Source organism: Sitodiplosis mosellana, unplaced genomic scaffold (assembly GCF_009176505.1).
Source record: "Sitodiplosis mosellana isolate CC-2019 unplaced genomic scaffold, AAFC_SMos_1.0 Smas_scaffold_6226, whole genome shotgun sequence".
NCBI classification, from domain to species: Eukaryota; Metazoa; Arthropoda; class Insecta; order Diptera; family Cecidomyiidae; genus Sitodiplosis; species Sitodiplosis mosellana.
Window position 1 is genome coordinate 17,005,581 of NW_022601467.1, and position 20,598 is coordinate 17,026,178.

The 20,598-nt window shown below is 38.0% G+C and overlaps 3 protein-coding genes across 4 annotated transcripts; 1 reads left to right on the forward strand and 2 right to left on the reverse strand.

Annotated features, from left to right (window-relative positions):
* Nucleotides 1–43: 43 nt before the first annotated feature.
* LOC129579358 (ejaculatory bulb-specific protein 3-like) lies at nucleotides 44–2,892 on the reverse strand. The gene is made up of 2 exons (XM_055469394.1): nucleotides 2,733–2,892; nucleotides 44–694 (listed from the first exon to the last, which is right to left on the reverse strand). The coding sequence occupies exon 2, from the start codon at nucleotides 692–694 to the stop codon at nucleotides 311–313; it is 384 nt and encodes a 127-aa protein (XP_055325369.1). The 5' UTR covers nucleotides 2,733–2,892; the 3' UTR covers nucleotides 44–310.
* Nucleotides 2,893–7,749: 4,857 nt separating this feature from the next.
* On the forward strand, nucleotides 7,750–13,724 carry LOC129577765 (uncharacterized). Of its 2 annotated transcripts, XM_055465284.1 has the most exons (3): nucleotides 7,750–10,878; nucleotides 11,051–12,297; nucleotides 12,388–13,724. In XM_055465284.1, the coding sequence occupies exons 2-3, from the start codon at nucleotides 11,056–11,058 to the stop codon at nucleotides 12,748–12,750; spliced, it is 1,605 nt and encodes a 534-aa protein (XP_055321259.1). In that variant the 5' UTR covers nucleotides 7,750–10,878; nucleotides 11,051–11,055; the 3' UTR covers nucleotides 12,751–13,724. The 2 variants fall into 2 exon arrangements, with proteins under 2 accessions (XP_055321259.1, XP_055321258.1); XM_055465283.1 differs by having other exon boundaries at nucleotides 11,051–13,724.
* On the reverse strand, nucleotides 13,418–20,588 carry LOC129577762 (integrator complex subunit 1). Its single transcript, XM_055465275.1, has 4 exons — nucleotides 17,177–20,588; nucleotides 16,806–17,008; nucleotides 15,772–16,717; nucleotides 13,418–15,692 (listed from the first exon to the last, which is right to left on the reverse strand). The coding sequence occupies exons 1-4, from the start codon at nucleotides 20,292–20,294 to the stop codon at nucleotides 13,786–13,788; spliced, it is 6,174 nt and encodes a 2,057-aa protein (XP_055321250.1). The 5' UTR covers nucleotides 20,295–20,588; the 3' UTR covers nucleotides 13,418–13,785.
* Nucleotides 20,589–20,598: the final 10 nt, after the last annotated feature.

Consider the following 20,598-nt stretch of genomic DNA (forward strand, 5'->3'; position numbering starts at 1 on the left):
TTGAGGAAATTACATAATCACCGGTCGATAATGAATTCGTTGGTTGTTGTTGTTTTGGTGTAATATCAATTTTTATTTAAATTAGTTTCGTAGAGAGTATAACCTTGCTTGTCGCTATAAATCACATAATCATACATAAACATTAATAATTAACGGGACGATAAAATATAAACATAGAAATTTAGCACAAATTGAAATAGAATCCTCTGATCCGAAGAGTCCAAAATATTTGCACCAATCCAAACGTTATGCTCCTGTCTCTGTTTGTGTGATGTGCGCTTTAATGTGGATCAGCATTTAGTTGCGATGTTTAGATTTCGATACCACGGGTAGCAGCTGATTCACGGTATTTTTGGATGTAGATGTTTTGTGGATCGTATTTTGCTTTCAATTGCTCCCATTCGGCTGGCTTGTTCTTGACGATGAATCGGAGCACACGATCGGTACCGTCACGTTGTTTTGGTGTACATTTTTCGCAGTTGGTTTGCAATGCATCAGGCAATAATTTTTTCAATTCTTTGCCGTCTGGTGTGCACTTTCCTTGATCCATCAAACATTTGAAGTAGCTATCGAACAAACGTTTTGTATTCAAAATTCGGTCAACATCGATGTTATCGAAACGTGATGTGTAGGTCTCTGGGCGAGCGGCAACGACAGCCAATGTCACCAAGATAGCAATCAAAACGTATTTCATCTGGAAATAGACAGAGACACAAAAAAAACACACCGTTTATTAGTGACACACTCAAACGACACAGTACAATGACTCCAATGAAATATGAATAAAAAAAACACACACACACACACACACACACACACAATCTTGGCCTCTTGACAACTGACCAACAACAGACCAGTTGAATAACTAAATATACTTCGATTCGATGTCTTATTTGATTTGGCTAGTTGTATTCTATGCTAGAGACAGAGAGAAAGAGAGGAAAGCTCAACATTCGGCCCGGCTGTATCAACAATGTATGCAACATGATTCAACGAAATCACATACGAATAATTCAATAAGCGCATCGCAATTCACAATGAACAAATGTCCTTCAGTATGCATTTATTGCGCTCTTTTGTGCAACTTGTAATTATTATCTGATTCCAATTAAGGTAGACAGGTACATTTCTCGTGTAAAACACAAGCAATGTGCAATAATAGCACAACAGCAGCAGCAGCAGCAGCATAAATGCATCTCTCTTACGACATCGTAAAATTTTCAATGGAGAACCAAGACCAAGAAGAACACATGGATTTGACTGAATCGGTTGCATATCAGCATATTACTCATGGTGACGTTTAAATGTACATGTCATTTCGGCAAACAATGAAAATGATTGGAATTAGCATGATTCTCTCGTGTCTCTTTTTGTTGATGTTGCTGTTGTTGTTGATAAAAATAACACGTTATTCGAGTGGAACATTGTTGCACGATAAAAATAAAAGTGAAAAGGAGCAACTCAGACTGACCTCGTAGATTGAGAAGAAGAAGAAAAATGGCAACAACGACGAGAAATTGTAACAACAAATGACCAAGCACCTTGAATATAGAAGATTCAGATGGGAAGTAGTTTTATTTTAGCGCGCGCACGAGAAAAAACAATTTAATAAATTTCATTGGAATTTCCATCGCAGCGAATATAGCCTTGATAATAGCAATTCAAATTCTAATATCATAAAATTCAATGAAAGAATGATATTTGATTTTGAATGACAGCGCGATCAACAGCTGTTTATCCTGGTCCATCTCTATCTGCCTCTCTGTGTATATATGTCCACAATGAGGACTCTCCATTGGCAATGCATCCAATATATATCGAATCATTGCGAAAAAAGAAATGCCAACGGTGCCATTCGATACTAAATTATCATTATGTCACAGTATTTGCATTCTGTAACATTTCTCGGAAACGATTTGGGTTTTTTTGCTCGTTTGAAAATAAATTCTCTATTTGCATTTAAATAAGGAATTAACGCTAATTTATACAATCTCGAAAATGATACACACGCAGATCGCTGCCGAACTAAAGCTACCCGTTGATTGAAAAAATCAGTTCATTGAATAAAATCAACGTGGGTTTTTTTTCTATCTTGATCTATCTCTCTCGCCTTATTACTCGACTCTCACAATATCGCACGATACAAAAAACAACAGCAACAAAATCTATTGATATTTTAATTATTTTCGGTTTAAGCCGATTAATCAATGTTTAATTGCTTTAAATCGTTTAAAAATTTTCTAGCAAACTGCAAAACTAGTTCAATCGATAAAATTCTGAATTGGTGGAAGCAAAGTGGTGTGTATTTGCTCGGATTTTGACACATAATTTTTGCGATACACCGTGTACAAATCGATCGATCGATATACTTGATATCTGTCGGCTTCGGCTTAAACAAACGCACCCGATTAGGTGTGAAAAAATGTCAAATTATATAATGGCACACAGATTTATAACTTAATACCAAAATGAACAACTACTTGACGCGCTCACTGCAATCAATTTCAAACAACTTTTGCAAAACTGCACCGGCGCGCGCGCAAAAACTAAAAGAATCGACCTGATTTTGCAAAGTATGAGCAAATTGTTTACGAAGAACCGATCGCCGAATCGAAAACGAAGAAAAAAAAACAACTAATCTTTTCAATAAAAAAAACCAAATCAAATAACAAAACATAAAAAACAATGAATTTTTTTGTGTGTGCGTGTAGTAAAAATTGATGGACACTCACCGTGATTAGGTGATAATGGATTAAACTAAATTTGAAGAAAAAAATTTAGGATGTTTTCGTTTATCGAAAGAAAAAAAACTACGCAAAACAAATCGGTGTGTGCTAATCTGCTGGATAACTTGTTACCTCGGATTCGCTTGGGAATGAACTGATGATAAACGTCTGTTGATCGGTGCTTTTATACAAGTTTTTAGTCAATCGCCAATTTGTACTGAGAGTGTGTCGAAATAGTGTTGTGTTAACAGTGCGACGGCGACAACGGCGACCGCAACGACCACCGTGTTTCACGCACGATCTACTCGGACACGAGAGAATACGTAAGCACAATCATCGAAAACAAACACAAACACATTGCTAAATGCCGAGAATGAACGCAAGAGCGAGATGGACTCAAAGAAGCAGAGAGAAGCAAAATAAAAAGAAATAAAAATTGGCATGCCGCTGACGACTCAACTCTTGCGATGATGTGTTATTGTTTTTTTCCCGTGTGTATGGTGTGTAATCTTATGGACAGATTCAATTCAATTGATCTCAACGAATGAGATAGCCGAAACGGGAAAGAATGATACTTACGATAAGAACAAGTCAACACAAATCAGCAATTAATTCATTTAATGCTCAAAAGGAAAAGATAATAAACATAAAAAAAAGAAGAAGAAGAAGAAGCAAATGACGTGTCGCGTGATTTGTGGATTATATGAAATTCCAAATTTCGCACAGTAATTTTCTGAAACTGAGCAACAGTAGAGCGCCTGTGTCAAATAGCGGACAGTTCTATGCGCTGTTAACTTTTCATATTTGTCAATGACATGAAGTTGGCAGCGTATGGATTTGACATTCGGTGCTCTACTGTTGTCTCATATGAAAGTCGTCTCATGCCGGTGAGATTTTTTTTGTATTCAATTGAAAATTTGAGTTATAAAAATGAAAAAAAAAACATCGAATGGATAATTTTTTGTTTGTTGGAACTAATCAAGTTCCACAAACATTTTTTTTCTCGGAAAAATCTGCCGGTGCAGCCCGTTAGTTTGGTTATGTTAAGCGGTATTGAATGGCTTAAATAGCATTGACCGACATTTCACATTGCATTTTAATTGGAGTGCTTTAATTGTAATTTGAAGAATATAATTTTGGCATATATGCCTTTTACACGTCATTCTGTCACTCCAATTAAATTGCAATGTAAAATGCCATTCGATGCCATTCGATGCCATTCAACACCGCTTAACATAACCAAACTAACAGACTGCACCGGTAAATTTTCCCGAAAAAAAATATTCTGGATCTCCATCTATAAAAAATATTCTGATCTTTTGCAATTTTTTGTTTGTTACAATCGATTTTATTCTTCAAAAATGTTTTGTGGAACTAATCAAGTTCTCGGCAAATTCGTTTGGTGCAGCATGTGAATTTCATATCGACATTAGTATCAATGGTTGTTGTTCAGACACATCGCTGCCAATACCATAAAAGGCAAGGTATTGGCACAGGCCGAGCGATGTGTCTGACGTCACTACCAAAACGAAGCGATGCGACGCATCGTCCGGCTAGTTTTAAGTTTAAAATGTATCACCAGAATAAGACACGGCTTGGCCGAATAAACACACACAAAACATTACTCCGCTGCGTTTCATTGTACCTTATTTTGTTTTAGTTCATTTAGGCCGTTTTATGGGTTTCTAGGTAAGTAACCATGTTTAGCCCGAACAGTTGTCAAACCGATTGCTGTCAAACGCAACGATTACAACACAAATGTCAAATCCGTATATTGCATCAATGCTTGAAAATGAGTGATATTGAATGTTTTTTTTTTAAATTTCCAAATACAAATGAAAATTCTACTAACCGAAAAAAAATAGGATTCAATAAGATCGAGTATAAAAAAAGTCATTTCATCAATATAAACTAAATTTCTTTTTCTTCCATCAATTTTGCCGTTTTTCAACGAAATTTACTAAAAATCAATATTGATTGACAACAAATTAAATAATTAAATGTTCTATTTGAATTTATTCTTTAATATTTTCAGTAAGTTTCGTTCTAAATAGCATTCTGTAAGGCTGAAAATCTCAAATGAGTTTGAGAGCGCAAAAATGTGAACTCAAGTTTTGCCGTCATTGATCGATGGCGCTCTACAATTTTTCACTGCGTTTATATGTAATCAATTTGACATTATAAAAGTGTGCTAAATTTAGATTGGCCAACAGCATAATTCTTAGGAATGATTATTGAAATGAGAAAATTTCTAAAAAAAAATCCAATTTGTATATATGCACACATTTTACTCTCGCTATCTGTAACTCGACAACCGAATTCAAACCGGCCCTATTCTTTCTTTTCTTTCACATTTCCTTCACCGATGTTCTATGTTTTATACTGATGATGTGTGAGTTTATGCAGAAAATAAAACGGCAACTTCAAACGTGGGAAAAAATAAATAAATTTGAGGCTAGAGATAGACCAATCAGCCGTTTTGTATAGACTTGATAAACAAGTTGCTGGCATTCTCCATTTTTGTTTATGAGAACTCTTTTTTCTTGGTCGTCATGTAAACAGCAGTGACCATGTGAAGACTTTTTATTTCGGTTCGTTCAAAATAGCATGATATTATGAAATCTTGTTCTTGGGAAAATCCGAAGACAAACGAAAAAAACAAATCTGAAAAGTGCGTTTAACACGTTATCGCGTGTAATTTCGCACGTATTATCCAAAAAGTAGTAAAAAAAACATTGATCCGGCTGCAATTGCAGAGCTAAGTCCACGTTTTACGACTCACAAGACATTGATTTTTGCTTGCATTTTCGATGAGTTTTTTCATTCGACCCTTGACAGATCACATTTGTTATTTATACGAATTGGACTGCTTTTTTTTCTCTTCTTTTTGCTCTCCCTTTTTATCTCGCTCTCTATGTCACCGGCATAATTTATTCGTAAAATTTATTGTCATAAAAATGTTGACAACCTCAAAATCGGTTTGTGGGTTATTTTATGCTTCTGCGGAAAAGTGATTTGTGTTGACGACGACGACGACAACGTCAGGGACGGGCATTCAATACTTTTTCTATTTCACCGGAAGTTCATAGACGATTCGAATTTGTTTTTTGTTTGAATTGAATGAAGGAAAACACATCATAAAATCATTGATATAACATTGATCTCGTTCCTTAGTTCCAATAAAAACGACTGTATGATTACTTACGATTACGACTACGACTATATTCAAATTTTTTGTTTCACAGCCCATTGACTACTACTACCAGTGCGCACGGCTCTACTCGCATTCGATTTTGTTGCAATTATTCTACTTACAATATAATAAATGATTGCCAAGTAAGAAGAAACGTGAATATTGAACAAATCTAATTGCACAATATTTTTGCATTTGCATTTATTTTTATCTTTTTCGCTCTCTCCCTCTTTAATTATTTTCCAACGACACAAAACAATCAAATCGAAAAGAAGCAGAGAAAAACAAATGATTATTACGGCGATTTGTGCGATCGAAAATTACGCCATTTGGCACGTAAAGCAATTAAATTATTGCCATCTTCAGCTCTCTAATTATCAAATTGCAATTTACGGCATTGCTTGTGGCGCGAGAGCGCGTTTTCAAACACGATGCAGCCTGATATTTCACGTGTAACACTGATTTCAGTCAAAGTCAAGGATGTCATAATGTATGTGTTTTTTTCCGTTTTTGACGGGTCAGCGCTTAATTTACAATTTTAAGGAAACAAAACCACACTGGAATATTACGTGCGGCGTGCGCATGCACATCAGCATCACTAAACGCGGTATGCATACCGCAATCGAAAAAAAAATCAATGCCTATAATCCGTGTCTGGTAAGTGTGAGCTGTGGCTTATTCGACACCGGTTTATCTCGTCTCTAATTGGATTATCGTAATATTTATAATAAGTAACCGCTACTTGTTCAATCTATATTGTATTTGAAACTGAAACTGAATGCAGCTAATTACCATGGGCTCATTGATGCAATGCACACAAGACCATTGCTCATAAATTATGCATGAATCCTTTGTCACTATATTTTTCTGTGCAACATATTAAAATAAAAATGATAATAGCCGTAATAATTATTCGAATCATTTATTATTGTTTTTGTTCTTTTTTTTTATTGTGTCGTTGATTTCATACACATGAAAATGGATTTCATCGAATTGTAAATAATTCCATAAGCCGATGGAATTGAGAACCCAACGAACCGGCCCCAAATACCAAATTCAAACGTCAGCGGCGCGGTGCGCTCATACAAAGCCAATTGAAGTGCGTCAAAGGGAATGTCCGTTCAAGTGGATTGAAAAACGCCTGGTTTATATTTATTGTTATAAGATTAATCGTTCGCTATTTTTGCAAGAAAAATAAATTAAAATCAACAAAACAATATCGAATGCGTCTTTTTCTACGAAATCCATATCAAGATGGCCACAACAAGCAACCGTATTAACCAGTTTTTTTTTCTTGCTGTTCGTCATTTTCGTGTATATGTATAGATGCTTGTTTGTTACTATCACTTCGATCATTCAAATGACGTAAATTTGTTTTCCATTGAATATGCTGAACGTGAGCTACAGCTGCTGCTGCCGTTGCCGCCGCAAACTTTGACTTGCAAACCTTCCGCTTCGGAATCAGCTCAATTAGACAAAAGAGCCCCGAGTGTAATTTAAATATAAAAAAAAATGTTGTCGTTCGTAGAAATGAAACGATACACTACAATTAAAACGAAGTTACTTGACCGCTTTACAATAACAATAACAATACATACATCTCTTGACGATCTCGACAACTCAGCAAATCACAGCAGCAATTCTGAATGGAGAACGTTTGTCGGAACAAAACACTTGCAATCATCTGATTCGGTGTGATGACAAGTTTAACCGCCCGGCCAATTTCATAAGCGGAAAAACCAATTTTGTTCCCATTTACTTGTTGTCGGCGGCTTTGACAAAGACCATACCATTAAATCGTGTGGACCATTAACATTTGATCGAAGAGCAGAGAAAGATAAGATGAGAGTGATTGGTGAAATTTATCGAGTGATTAGGGGAAAGTGTGTTTTTCGATTGACGTCTTCAGGTTTCAATCGAATTTTTTGTGGTCGCTCTCTTCTGCCTGGTGAAACACTCATTTATGCAAATGAGTTGGCAAGATATCGAAAGAAATTAAAATGTTTTTTTTATTCAATAGAATATCTGCAAGAAGAGGAAAAAAAAACTGCATGTCATTCATGCTATGTACGTCTAAATGGTTACTTGAGCAGAAAATCCAAAGTCCAAACCGTGCTTTGTCAAACTGAACAACACTCTGTGCTAACGGTTTTGTCTATTTCTAAATGGAGTTGACATTGTACACCTTTTTTTTCGCCCATCACAATTTGATTGTGAAATTGTTTAATGGCATCGTACAATGGTCATCGAGGTTCTGAGTGTGTATGCTTTATTTATTTGTCATTTTGTTATTCTTCTCATTCAAGATGCCGCATCTTGTTTATTGCCAAAAAATAGAGCGTCAACATGAAATAGCCAAAGAAGCACCGATGACGTCAAACGCAAAAGTGTTTTCGGACAAGAAACACAGCTAAAAAAATCTAAACAAACCATTTTAAGAATTGGTTACGGCGACGACGACGACGACAACGAATGATTTTTCGGAATTCGTCAATATATTCCGATGTTGTAACCAATTCAATCACGTACGCCATAATAATCATCCATTCGAGGACTGTTATCGTCCATTTAATTACTGTTTACTTTTTTAACATCAAAAAGCAAGAGAATAGAGCTAAAACAAGAGGAAAACAATCGCGATCAGCGCAAAACATCTACTTCCAAGCATAAAATAGTTGGCGAGCTGATGATCTTGGAAAGTTCGGTGCATTGTTGTTGCTGTTGTTAACCTTTTTTTTGGCAAAAATAGTATCTATTTTTCATTCGTTCAACCTCAAATCCAATTAATTTTATCCACGTAATTCCAGTGAATTTCCGTGTATTATTTAATTTAATTAGAATCTTAATGAATGAGTTTTGAAATGAAACGAACAACAGCAACTGACAAAAAATGAAATAGATAGCATTTCAACTGGAAATCTCAGCGCGAAAAATGCATGCACATAACGGAACAAAACAATAAAATTAGCATTATTTCCTGTTTTGATACACTTACGACAGAACAAAGTATATATACACACACACAAAAATATCCTGTTGGCACACGATCGTGCCGCGTAATATACAGCGCAAAATTTCACATCATAGAGCTCCGGCAAAGCATTGCGGAACTTTTGCCTAATTAGAATTCAAGTATTTGTAATTCAACGAAAAGCATTGCTGCTCGTTTGCAACAGAAACAAAAAAAAAATAGTAATTTGGTGAGTAATCATTACAACGGTTCGGAAATGTGATGAGAGTGAGAGGGAGAGCAAGAGAAAATTTAGTGAAAACATTCAATCATAAATTAGGCGTGCAATGCTGGGCAAATTTAATACCATTCTAATTGAATCATCTTTCATTGAGTTATGCACGTGAGTGATTTATTGGGCGTTCGGGTGGCAGTGATAGTGTGTACAGTTAATTTGTCATTCGACGAGCAGAGTTTCGGTGTTCATGTTGCATGCACATGAAATTTCATGCATTTCTCAACATTCAAAGAGTTCCTATCGCATTTGCTGCATCTTGTAATAGCTTGGCATCAACACCGATTCTAGCATACACATTCTGTGCTTAGTTTATTCGTTACTTTGTAAGATAGCGTTGTTCCGGTGCCTACAACAAATGGCGATGAAACATTATGAGAAATTCTATTGTTCTACACGTAATTGCTATACATGCGTTTTGCGCAAAAACAAAAATTTTGCTAATTTTTTAATGCTAGTTATTTGGTATGTATTCTGTGTGATTCGGAATTACCCATTAATAACCTCGTTTTCAAAGTTCGGCAACGATTTGTTATTTGTTTTGTTTTTTTTTTATTCTTCTATTTTATTTTCGGCATGGATCGTATCGTTGGCGCAAAAATATTCTCGAGTCGAGAAAATTCCAATGCTACGGCTTTGCTCGGATCGAGTTTTTGCTCTATGTAATCAATTTTATGCACGCCATTCGCCAGATTGATTATGTATTGGCATAAAAAATAGAAGAAAAAATCACCACCCAGTGAGAATGCGCGTGTTCGGAGTATTTTAGCAAAACTTCCTGTTTTTCTTTTATCGCTCGACACACAATATTTGCGACAAAATGTGTGAGCATTAGGGTGTTTTTGATATCAGTCGAATGAAAAGTGCCTATTTTTGATATAAAGAGCACCGAATTCTGCGTACATTGATGACATTAACACAACACATCGATTGCTATTCACACTTCCCGAAGCAAAAAATATGTGTAACAAATACTTTCATCTCCATTTCGTCGATGTTAGTTTCACATCAATTCTTTAAATTCAGATCATCGAACAGGAAGTCAACTCATTCCTAATATACGCTTCATTTCATGAAATAAACAAATGTTCAACGGAACGAACATATTATTTGTTTATTTTTCCAGTCCAGCGTTGTGCTGCATGCGTACATTCTATATTTAGGACGAACACGATGCCGCCGGTTCGTTGCAAACACATACAATAAACCGTTTCACGAAAAAAAAATTCCATGCGAAACACCAAAACACAGATGTGATTCAGTTGACCACAGTATGAATTCAATGTGTTGTTTTGGCAAGGAACAATGGCAGTTCACAGTTTTAACGCTGCTACTGTGTCGATTGCACGAAAAATGGATTTAGCCACTGTGGTTTCTGTTTCCGTATTCATTTTTAATGAAAGATCAGCAAAACTAGTGATAATCGTTTGTTCTTTTTCCACCGTAAGACAGTGAGTGTATACAATGGGACGATTTTGTGTGCTAAAAAAGCAAAGACATGTTTGCGGCGAATTTTGTTCATGTTACCGTTGTGATACAAAACTAACTGGACATTTGCAAAGTGGCACTGCTAACATTTTGACACAACGAAATTAGCGGATCATTTGACAGACTCGGTGACATCGATGAGTCGATGTGAATTTCATCATACGACCGCAACGAAACACAACGAAGCGAATCGAATTCAGTCAGACGAGTTGCATTGCCTGCTGATGTAAGACGTGACTTTGATACACTTTTCAAATTACAATTTCTCTTTCTGTTTCTTCGGTGTTTTCAATTGTTTTTTTCTTTTCTGAATTGCATTTTCAAGTGGATATATCTTTTTCATATTTTCTATAATTGTTTTTTGTTGTTTTTTTCTTCTTTTTTTGATTTCATTTCAGCCAAAATGCCGAAGAGAAAGGGTACACCACTTCGCGGTAACCAGCGGAAAAAGAAGAAAATAGTCAGCAAAACGGGTATTGAAGGAGAAATCGGCATTCTAGCGATAAAAATGACATTGAAGGCTATCGTTCGACCACAATATTATCAACAAGTGAAAGATTGGTTCACCCAAAAGTCGATTGAATGCACCAAAATCTGCGCGTTAGCTTCGCTGCTCTTCCTGTACAAAGTTAAGAGTGCCAACGAAAGTAATAATGCGGACTTCTTCAGTGGTGATGGCAACAAGGAAATTAAGGATTGTTTTTATGCAGTTTTACAAAAAAACAAAGAGAAGGAAGAAATGGTTCCAGATTTTCGTGATTTCGTGGAGAATATGGAGGCCGAAAACCGATTCAGTTGGCCGGGTAATAGCTTCTTCGGAAACCAGATGCAATACCTCTACAAGCAATACACCACGAATTTGCGCAACAATTTGGAGATGCATGCCGAAAGACGCCTGTACCAATATCTCATAATGCGTGCGTGGCAATTTAACGCTGTTTCAACTGGCCCCACATTACGCAACGATGATATCAAGCGTGCCGTGCAATGGACCATCGATCGGTATGATCCCATCAAAACAACCGACCGACATTGGGAAGTAAAGTGGGAGAAGCGCCAATTGCTTCTCGATATGATTGCGGAAATTGGCGGGCCAGAAGATAATGATGTCGCAATATACACAACATCGGAAGGAACATGGTTCAAATCAATCAACATGTGGTTGACTATGCAAATGGAGGTGGACAATTTCCACATTTGGGCTGAGGAAAATGGCATTGAAATTCCGAAGATCAAAAATCTCAAAGTCATTCCGATTCATCAGTTCATGCGACAGCACGTGAAAATGGAGACGGACGTTCTCATTCGAATGATGTCCGAAATGCGATTCAGATTACATGGTCTAATAATCAAGTACGAAATTGTGGAGGACCCCATGACGCAGTGTTGGGATGAGATTTTCGATATGCCAAAGATACATCGCCTGTTGAAATCAAACAAACGTTTCCGGCCCTACATTGCCTCGAATGGTCAAGCGGTATCCATTATGTACGAAGTACCGAAGAGTCACCTGGATCGTTTAGTAGACGATGAAATCGTGCGGAAACGGTATCGTGATGGTGTGTACGTATACGAGATTGGGATTGATCCCGGCATGCGTACCTGGAACGCGACAGTCAGACGGAATATCAAAACTGGCAAAGAGGTGAGTTGCATTTTAGTTTCAATTTGTGTTTGTGTTGTCTCAAATCGTGTGATTGAGTGCATTATTTCATTTTTTATCATTTTCCCACAGATCAACTTCACGGTCAGCTCGAAGAGGTACCATTATCTGGCCAGGCAGGGTGTTCGGGATAGGAAGGCAAAGCGATGGACAAGGCGATTTGTGGCCGAAGAACAGCATGACCGTGAACGCTATCAACGGATGCCATCGCCAAAAGGTGAAAATTGGGGGTCTTACATCGCACATCGTTTGACAATGCTGAAGAAAGGAATTGAGACGTATACAACAGAAAAATACGCCCGTCTGCAATTTGACAAATACATCCAATCAAACCGTGCAACCGATAAGATTGAATACTTGGATTTTATGGGTCGTAAATGTAAATTTTCTGTCATCTGTATGACTTTGACAGATATGGTTCACGCGAATCGGTGAAGGAAATTGTTACGGATGCTATTTTAAGCTTCGATGGTCTTGAACAATATTCCATAACGACATTATCTTCATTTTTAAATGGCAACGTTTGTTTTTTTCTCCTTCCCGATGATTGTTCTGATTGTGAGCATAGATGTGACATTTCTTTCGCTTTTCTGTGGTTTATATTGATGCATTTTGTCCGCAAACCAAAACTTGTCAACAGAAAAAATAAGTCGATGCGACGTTCTGAATGAAACCTTCCATTTTTTTTATCGTATTTTATCAATTCGATGAACCAAGCATTATTTATAGATGTTTATCACGCTATTTTGTTATCGTTTGTAAATTCGCTTGAATCATCGCCAAAATGATTGGCCAATATAAATGCGATAAACGTGATTGTTGTGTGATTTACCTTGACAAAAGACAACACTCAAGTGACGAACTTAATGTTTGCAGTATATATTATTGAATATTGACTTTGTTGCCATTTTTCTACTTACACGTTTTATTCATTAGCCGCATTTTGTTTTTCCCTTTTTCATTTTCTTCTCGTTTCCATTCTAAATGAAATTCCAGCTAAAGTTCAATTTGTTGCTTAATCGATTTTCTGTCATTAAAAATTGAAAATCATTATCCGACAACCCACCCTTTTGCAAATGAAATGGGAAATTACGCGAAATCGTTTAGAATTGTTCAATCTTTTTTATTTGCGAATTTGATTGGATTCGTTTGGTTGTTGTCATTTGTTTTTTTTTTACAAAAATATTACTAATCATAATCTGAAAATATGTAATGCTTTAGATTCTTATCTAATATTCTTCAGTTTTATTTAAAATTTCTATATTATTCTAGTCCATTCCATGATGATGTTCTTGTTGTTGTTATTTTTTTTCTTCGATACAAATGTTTGTAATTACATTTAAACTTAGACATTAGAAAAAACTAAATCAATAAAAAAAAAAAATAAATGATGTTTGTTCCGAGAAGAAGTTTGATGTTGTTGTTGTTTGTGAAAATTGTCGCTTAACTAAAACAGAAGGAAATGGTTGTTTAGCTCGCATGCTGTGTCTTCAGTGCGAGTATACATTTTCGGATATGTTCGAATGTGTTGATTTTCGATTTGATGCCCATTTCGAAGGCATTGCGCAGTATCTCCGATGAATACTCCTGCAGACAGCACACCATTTCGGTTAGAAATTGCAACGCCGATATGACGACACCGGTATCTTTTTGACGTAGACATTGCACGTACACGGCAAGGGTGTTTGCATTCACCGCTAAATTACCCGGATTCGATTTTAGATGGCGAATTAATAGTAAATAGGCTGATTGCCGGATGCTAACCGTTGACGATGAAATCAGTGTCAAAAGTCGTTCGTGTATCGATTCTAAGGGCACTTGACGTTTTGTTGTGATGATCTCCAATTCCTGTAGCGGACTCAGCACTTCGTCATTGGAACGATGCTGAATTTCAATCAGCAATTTTGTAAGTGTTTGATTAAGCGTTTTCGTGTATGGCGTTAGAATGATTGCCGATGCACCGGTATTCTCCTGTGTGGCTGATGCATTGTCATTATTGTTGTCATTGCGTTTATTCTGTTTATACTTGATCAACGACACGCCTTGGACCAACTGTTGAAGTGGTATTATCATGCGATTGTCGGCGGCCAAATCTTCAATCAAATCCGTATGTGGTTCGATGAATTTCCATGCGTTTGCCGAATCTTTTTGCGTGTAAATGTGCAGGAATTCCATGAAACGGTACATTAAATCAAAGGTGTCTTTTGTGGTGCCATGATTTTGGAATAGACTAAAGTAGCATTCGAGCGCTGAATGCAATGATGTTCTGTAGTTTTGTTCGAAAATAAGCGGCTGCAACAGTTCCAAAATGCCAAACACTTGAATGAACAACGGAATATGGTAATTGGATCGTAGAACGTGCAAATCCATATGGGCACGCCCTTGCAACAGTGATGCCATCATGGAAATTTGTCGTAAAACCAACGATGGATGTGATGCGGCCAATTTCCGTAGCAGCAGCTCCATGTGTTGTGACATTGCCTGGAAATCCCTTGGTGTTGTTAACGATGACATTGCGGTCATTATGTTATTTGTGACCTTATCGGTTTCACAATTTGTGAGCTTAACGGCATTTGCCAGATAAATTTCGTCCAAATCAAGCACGGTGAATTTCATTGGCGGTATATTCAAGTAAAGCTGCTGCAAAAATTGACGTCTCAATGTTTCGCTGCCAACGGTTGAATCGTTACGCACGTATGACACCAACTCTTTGAGGTCGAGCAATTCAGGTGGAATGCATTGCAATAGCGTACTAACGCGTGAACTCAATTTCTCCGCATCGAGATTCTCCTCGCTCAGAATGTAGTCGGTAAACACCTTCAGTTGTTTATCGTTCAACAGCAGAACATACTCGATTCGATAATGTTTTGATGTATTTTTCTCGCGACCTTGCCACAGTTTTGGATTATGAATGAGGGCGGCAATGAAGTGTATCACGGATGTTGAATCAAAATCAGGTTGGTACGTAGCAAGTAATTTAACCAATGTACTGCGCAACGTTGACCAACTGGCTTGATGGCTCAACAGTGACAGCAAATAAAATCGAAACTGCGGCAATGACCGATTGAACATCACATCAAGGCTATTCTTGGTTGAAATTATCAATTCTGAATCGATGTCAGCCAGCCAATCGATTAACAGCCCATTTTTATTCAATTCCGATGCATCTTCGGTTTTTATAATTCGTGAATTTTTCAACGTGGTCGTAATCACATCCACCAACTCTTCTGAATTCGTATTATTTTTTATCAATTCGTTCAATAGGTGATTGCCCTTTGTTTGTAGCTCAGTCATTGTGCTCATCTGAAGTACTTGCACTAAATCCTGATTTTCCACCGCAAACTTTGTGTCCTTGTCGACTTTTATGTAGTTTTTGACTGTGGAAAAATGAAAAAGATTCAAATGAAAATAAATAAACAAAAATGTTCATTCGACTTTGTTCTTGTTTTTTCATACCTTTGTTAAAAATCATTTGGAAAATGATGGGACAATTGTCGGAGATCATGAATTCCATGGCATGATCATTGATGCCAGCCAAGTAATTGTGGTTGGATGACTTTTCTTGCACAGACACAAACAATGTCCGGAAGAACGAGCAAACCGCTGAACTCTGTAGGATGCGCTGATAAAAGGTTTGTCCATATTGTGATTTAGCGTTGCGTGACAGATACTGTACCACCTTTGAAACGGTGTTTTGTTGCTGTTTGGCCAAATGATGTTGACCATCTGTGGTGAGTAATTGTTGAATCAGGCGACGGAATCGAAGTAACAGTGAATGTGGTAATGTTTCACTGTGCAATACCAAATCGATCACTTCATCGATTTCTTTCGATTGTGATGAATTAGCTTGTGGCTGGGGTTTGCATGATGGTATATCCAGTTGTTCGGTTACAATGATGTCTCGTTTTGGTGGATCTGGCTGGACTTTTTCGTCCAACTGCAATGTTTCGATTGCGAATCTACCATGTTTAGCACCACGAGCCTGCTGAACTTCAACGACTTGTGCGAAATAGCCTGTATCGCCAATAACTTCTTTCACGGCATCCGCATTTTCGATAACAGCCTTGTCAAGCAAGGCAAGTAGCTTTGACATGGTATTAATTGGCGTTCCGAAACTCTGGATGAACAACACAATTTGTTGCGGTGACGAATCTTTCAAAGCGGCATCGACCAAACGATCAACTGAACTGCGAATCATTTTCAATTTCAGCCAATCGGGAAAAATGGGAGCTGGCTCATCGGTTTCCGGGAAAAATGCATGCGGAAGCGGAGCATTTTGTGGGAACCAGTAGTCCAAGTATGGCGTTGCATTCGGAATCATTGTTGCATATGTCAACAGAATGACGAACGCATGGATTATTATCATGTGAATCGGCTGCATATCATCATTGTGGAATTTAACCTTTGAGCCGAAACAGATTATTTTCATTTTTTTTTTTTAAATTATTTTATTCAAATTTTTTATTATTCGTCTGATTCAAATTACTCACCATTACAAGCTCAGCATATTTGTTCAACTCTTCGGTCTCCTTGAAATCCTTCAGTTTGATCAAGTAATTATTGAACATGACATATAAACAGTTCAACGTTTGTAAACGATTGTCATCATGTTTTACAGTTGGCACAATGCATGAGAACAATGTGTTCCGTTCGACAATCAACTGGCTCAAATCCATCACGTGGTCAAGCATTTCTGTGGAGAAAATAATATGGTTTTGATTTTCTTGAGTAATTTTCATTATTTTCGAAGGAGTTCACTCTTTCAAGTAATTGAAACTTGAATGAAATTTTTTTTAAATAAAAATCCATGGAGTTTTAACTTCAAATTTTAAAATAACCAAGAAAAAGCAAAAGCAATTACCCAAAACTGAGTCTCCCAAAGTGTTTGCTGCGATGAATTGAATGTAAATCATCACCAAATCGGCATTGTTTTCGATTTGACAAGCGGCTCTGAGCTGCACGATAACAATCGATCGCACATCCAGAAAGTGTGGCATCAATGGAAGGAATTGCAACAGCCAACTCGATTCATCTTGGTGCATTTGAATGTTTTCGTCGTCTTCCTTATGGAATACTTTCAGTAAAAGTTGCAGCGCATTGATTGCATTAATGCGGCCTTGTTTCGATGGTGAAGACAACCGACGGAGAAAATACTCCAGTACTTCGCACGATGTTTGAACGTCTTGGTTTTCATCAGCCAGTAGATTTTGCAAGTACTTCAGTAGCTCTAAATCGCGATGATTGTCCATTGACGATGAGTTTGACAGTAAAAATTCGCACAAACACTGCACCGGCAGATGATTGAAGTCACCTTCGCTGTTTTGTACGAGGTCAGCAAGCCATGGCATTGACTGTGATGTGCCTTGACGATGTATGATATCCAATAATAAATCTGGCTTTCGGCTGCGGCATAACAAATGGCCCAATTTCAAAGTGGCATTTTGATTTTGCAGTATTTCCAACACTTGAGCTGGCGGTTTGCGCGGCACACCCATCGGGTCCATCAGAATTAACTGTGATAGCAGTAAACTGTTTTGCTCGGTGATAACAACTTTCGATGTTGCGGCTGCCAAGTGCGTTTCAAATTCCAAAATTTGTGTTTTTTCTAGCGCACCGAGTTGTAGCTCCTCTTCGGGCACTCTGTAGCTGGAAAATTGATTGGTAATTGACATTTCCATTAGATTGCGAAGCATTGGATATCGTTCCCAGCAAAAGGCACCAAATGTACTCGGATTGTGTGCTGATAGCATCAGCAAAATGTTCCATGCCTTCCAGTACAATGTGCCGATGGCCAATTTTGGCGGCTCATAATCATTGGGCAATTTGATATTTTCCGGGTGATGATACTCGGCCATCGTGAACAAAAAGTCAATAATTTCCTTTTTGTCAGCATACAGAGAGGGATAGTCAATGATGCGCAAACTGGCCGATCGTCGAATCACTTGTTCAATGATTTCCATTGCATCGGGTATTTTGACGGGAATTTCCTTTGTGGCCCCAATCAACGACAAATAAACGATTGTGTCTTGATGCAACGGCACTTCCGACACCAAACGCAAGAGCAAGGCACGTTCTTGTTCCGGTGGCCATTGATCACCTTTCGTATACTGTTCGGGCGAATCTAAAAGTAGAATTTTATGCAATGATTGTGTGTATTCGGCTTCGGATGGTTTGAATAGAGCTGGTACAATGTCGTACATCCATTTGATGGCTTCTTTTTGTATGTTTGACATTTGTTTGTAGTATTCAATCAAAATTTTACTGCTCTTTGTTTCGCGACCGGCTCGTAACAAGACATTTGCTTCGCGAATCTGCGGCGATACCGAAAGAAACATACACAAACACACCACGTCGATCATTGAATAGAAGATACGGTCTCGAAATTCAAAATTTTCAATTTGTTGAATGAAATTCTGAGTGCTGCCTAGCAATGCTTCACAGAAAACGATTAATTTGATATCGTAGCGTAATGTTTTCACCAATTCACGCAAAAATACGCGCAAGGTACGCAAACAGTCTTCGCGCTGCAATAAAAACTCTTGGTAAATAGCGGCCAAATGACGTGCGGATTCGTCGGGTTTTGTCTGAAAAATGCTCGCCAGCATTCCCATTCCCATGTTGTTGGGATTTCGAGCATTGGACAACTCATTTTGAACGGCATTCTTCAGTACAACGAACAAAATGTCCGGTTGCACGATAATCATTTCTTTGATGCAATTCATGTACACATTGACCAGAGCCTTTGCCTTCAGGCGCATTTTCACTAAATTGGCCAACACTTCATTGTCTCGCACAGAGTTGCTGTTCACATTGAAACAAATATAGGTGAGAAGTTCTTGGGCCGGTTTCATTAACTTGCCATTGTGCATCCAGAGTTCCAAACGTGTGACGGCCATTGCTCTTATATCGGTTATACCACTGACCGAAGCCAAAAATTTCAAAAAATTCCGTGTTAAACAGTCGGGTGCTTGACGTCTATTGAACTGTTCCTTTACCGTATCGATGACCAATTTTTCGACGACATCCGTCATGTGACCGTAACGCGGCTGAACCGTACAGATTATTTGATTTTCAGCAGTTTTCATCGACTCGGTGCTGGCACCAGCGATGCTGCCTTCCATTGAATCCTCATCGGTTGCCTCACGTGATGAAATTGTCGAAATAGAACCCATCGGATTCAATTCCGGTTGAAGCATCGATTTGGGTGGTGTTTTTGTGCCAAAAGCCGTACATATATTCTCCACAAATGCGGAACATTCATCAAAATCCACCCATAGACGCTCATTAACCGCATCTTCAATGTAATACCGAACAAAACTCTCGGGCCACTGCGTTTTATTATGATAGCCGCGTGCAAGTAAATTGGCAGCCAGAATGTGTGTTGATGGATTGCTTCTCGCTTTAAATGTTGGCGTTGAGTCACGACGCAAAATTGATAACAATGCCTGTGTGACAACTTCATTGCAAAACATACTCGGTCGCAGTTTGGCCAAGTAGAGCAGTGATAACGATTGTGCATTTTCGAGTTTCGGTCGCATTGTTATCGATTTGATAGCACCACACAATAATGCAACAACCTGATCACTGTCCTGGCGATCAATTGCGGTTAACACAGACTGCACCAGTTCGGAACTATCGCATTCCTGTGCCACTTGTTCCCAATATTCAAAACTTTGTGATGTAATACCGCTGGGCCCGTCATGACTGGTGCTCCTCGATACCGATGAAAAACCGCTGGAATGTATTGAACTGGTCACACTGCTGATGGCTAATTTCGGCTTTTTCGTCACATTTGCGGCCAACGTCGATGAAGCTTCTCGTTTTCGATCCGTTGATGACATAACCTTACTTTTGTTGTCTTCTCGATTACTAGTTGATGCTGTAGTTTTCGAGCCCAAAGCAAAAATTTCACTTCCATGATGCGGTGCGCCAATTTTCGATTTGCTAGGACGCGAAATATTGGATTTATTCCGATCCATTGCTCGGTGAACACACGGAAAAAAAATTTGTTCGATCCGATGTGGCTAATTTCAATTTTCTGCTTTGCTCACTATCCTCTCAGTTTTGACTATATCATTAGGGTTTTCGTTTTTTTTTGTTTTGTGTTTGTGTTTGGCCTGTCATTGGGAGCAGAGCAAAACGTCAACAGTGTGACAGTTCGGTTGAGTCAAGCAACCATAATAACGACAACCGTATGTGCAGTGGCGCTGTATGCGTACGAACGACAGAGACAACCGATACGAGCCCGATGAATTTATGGCAACTTTCTCATTTTGACATCGC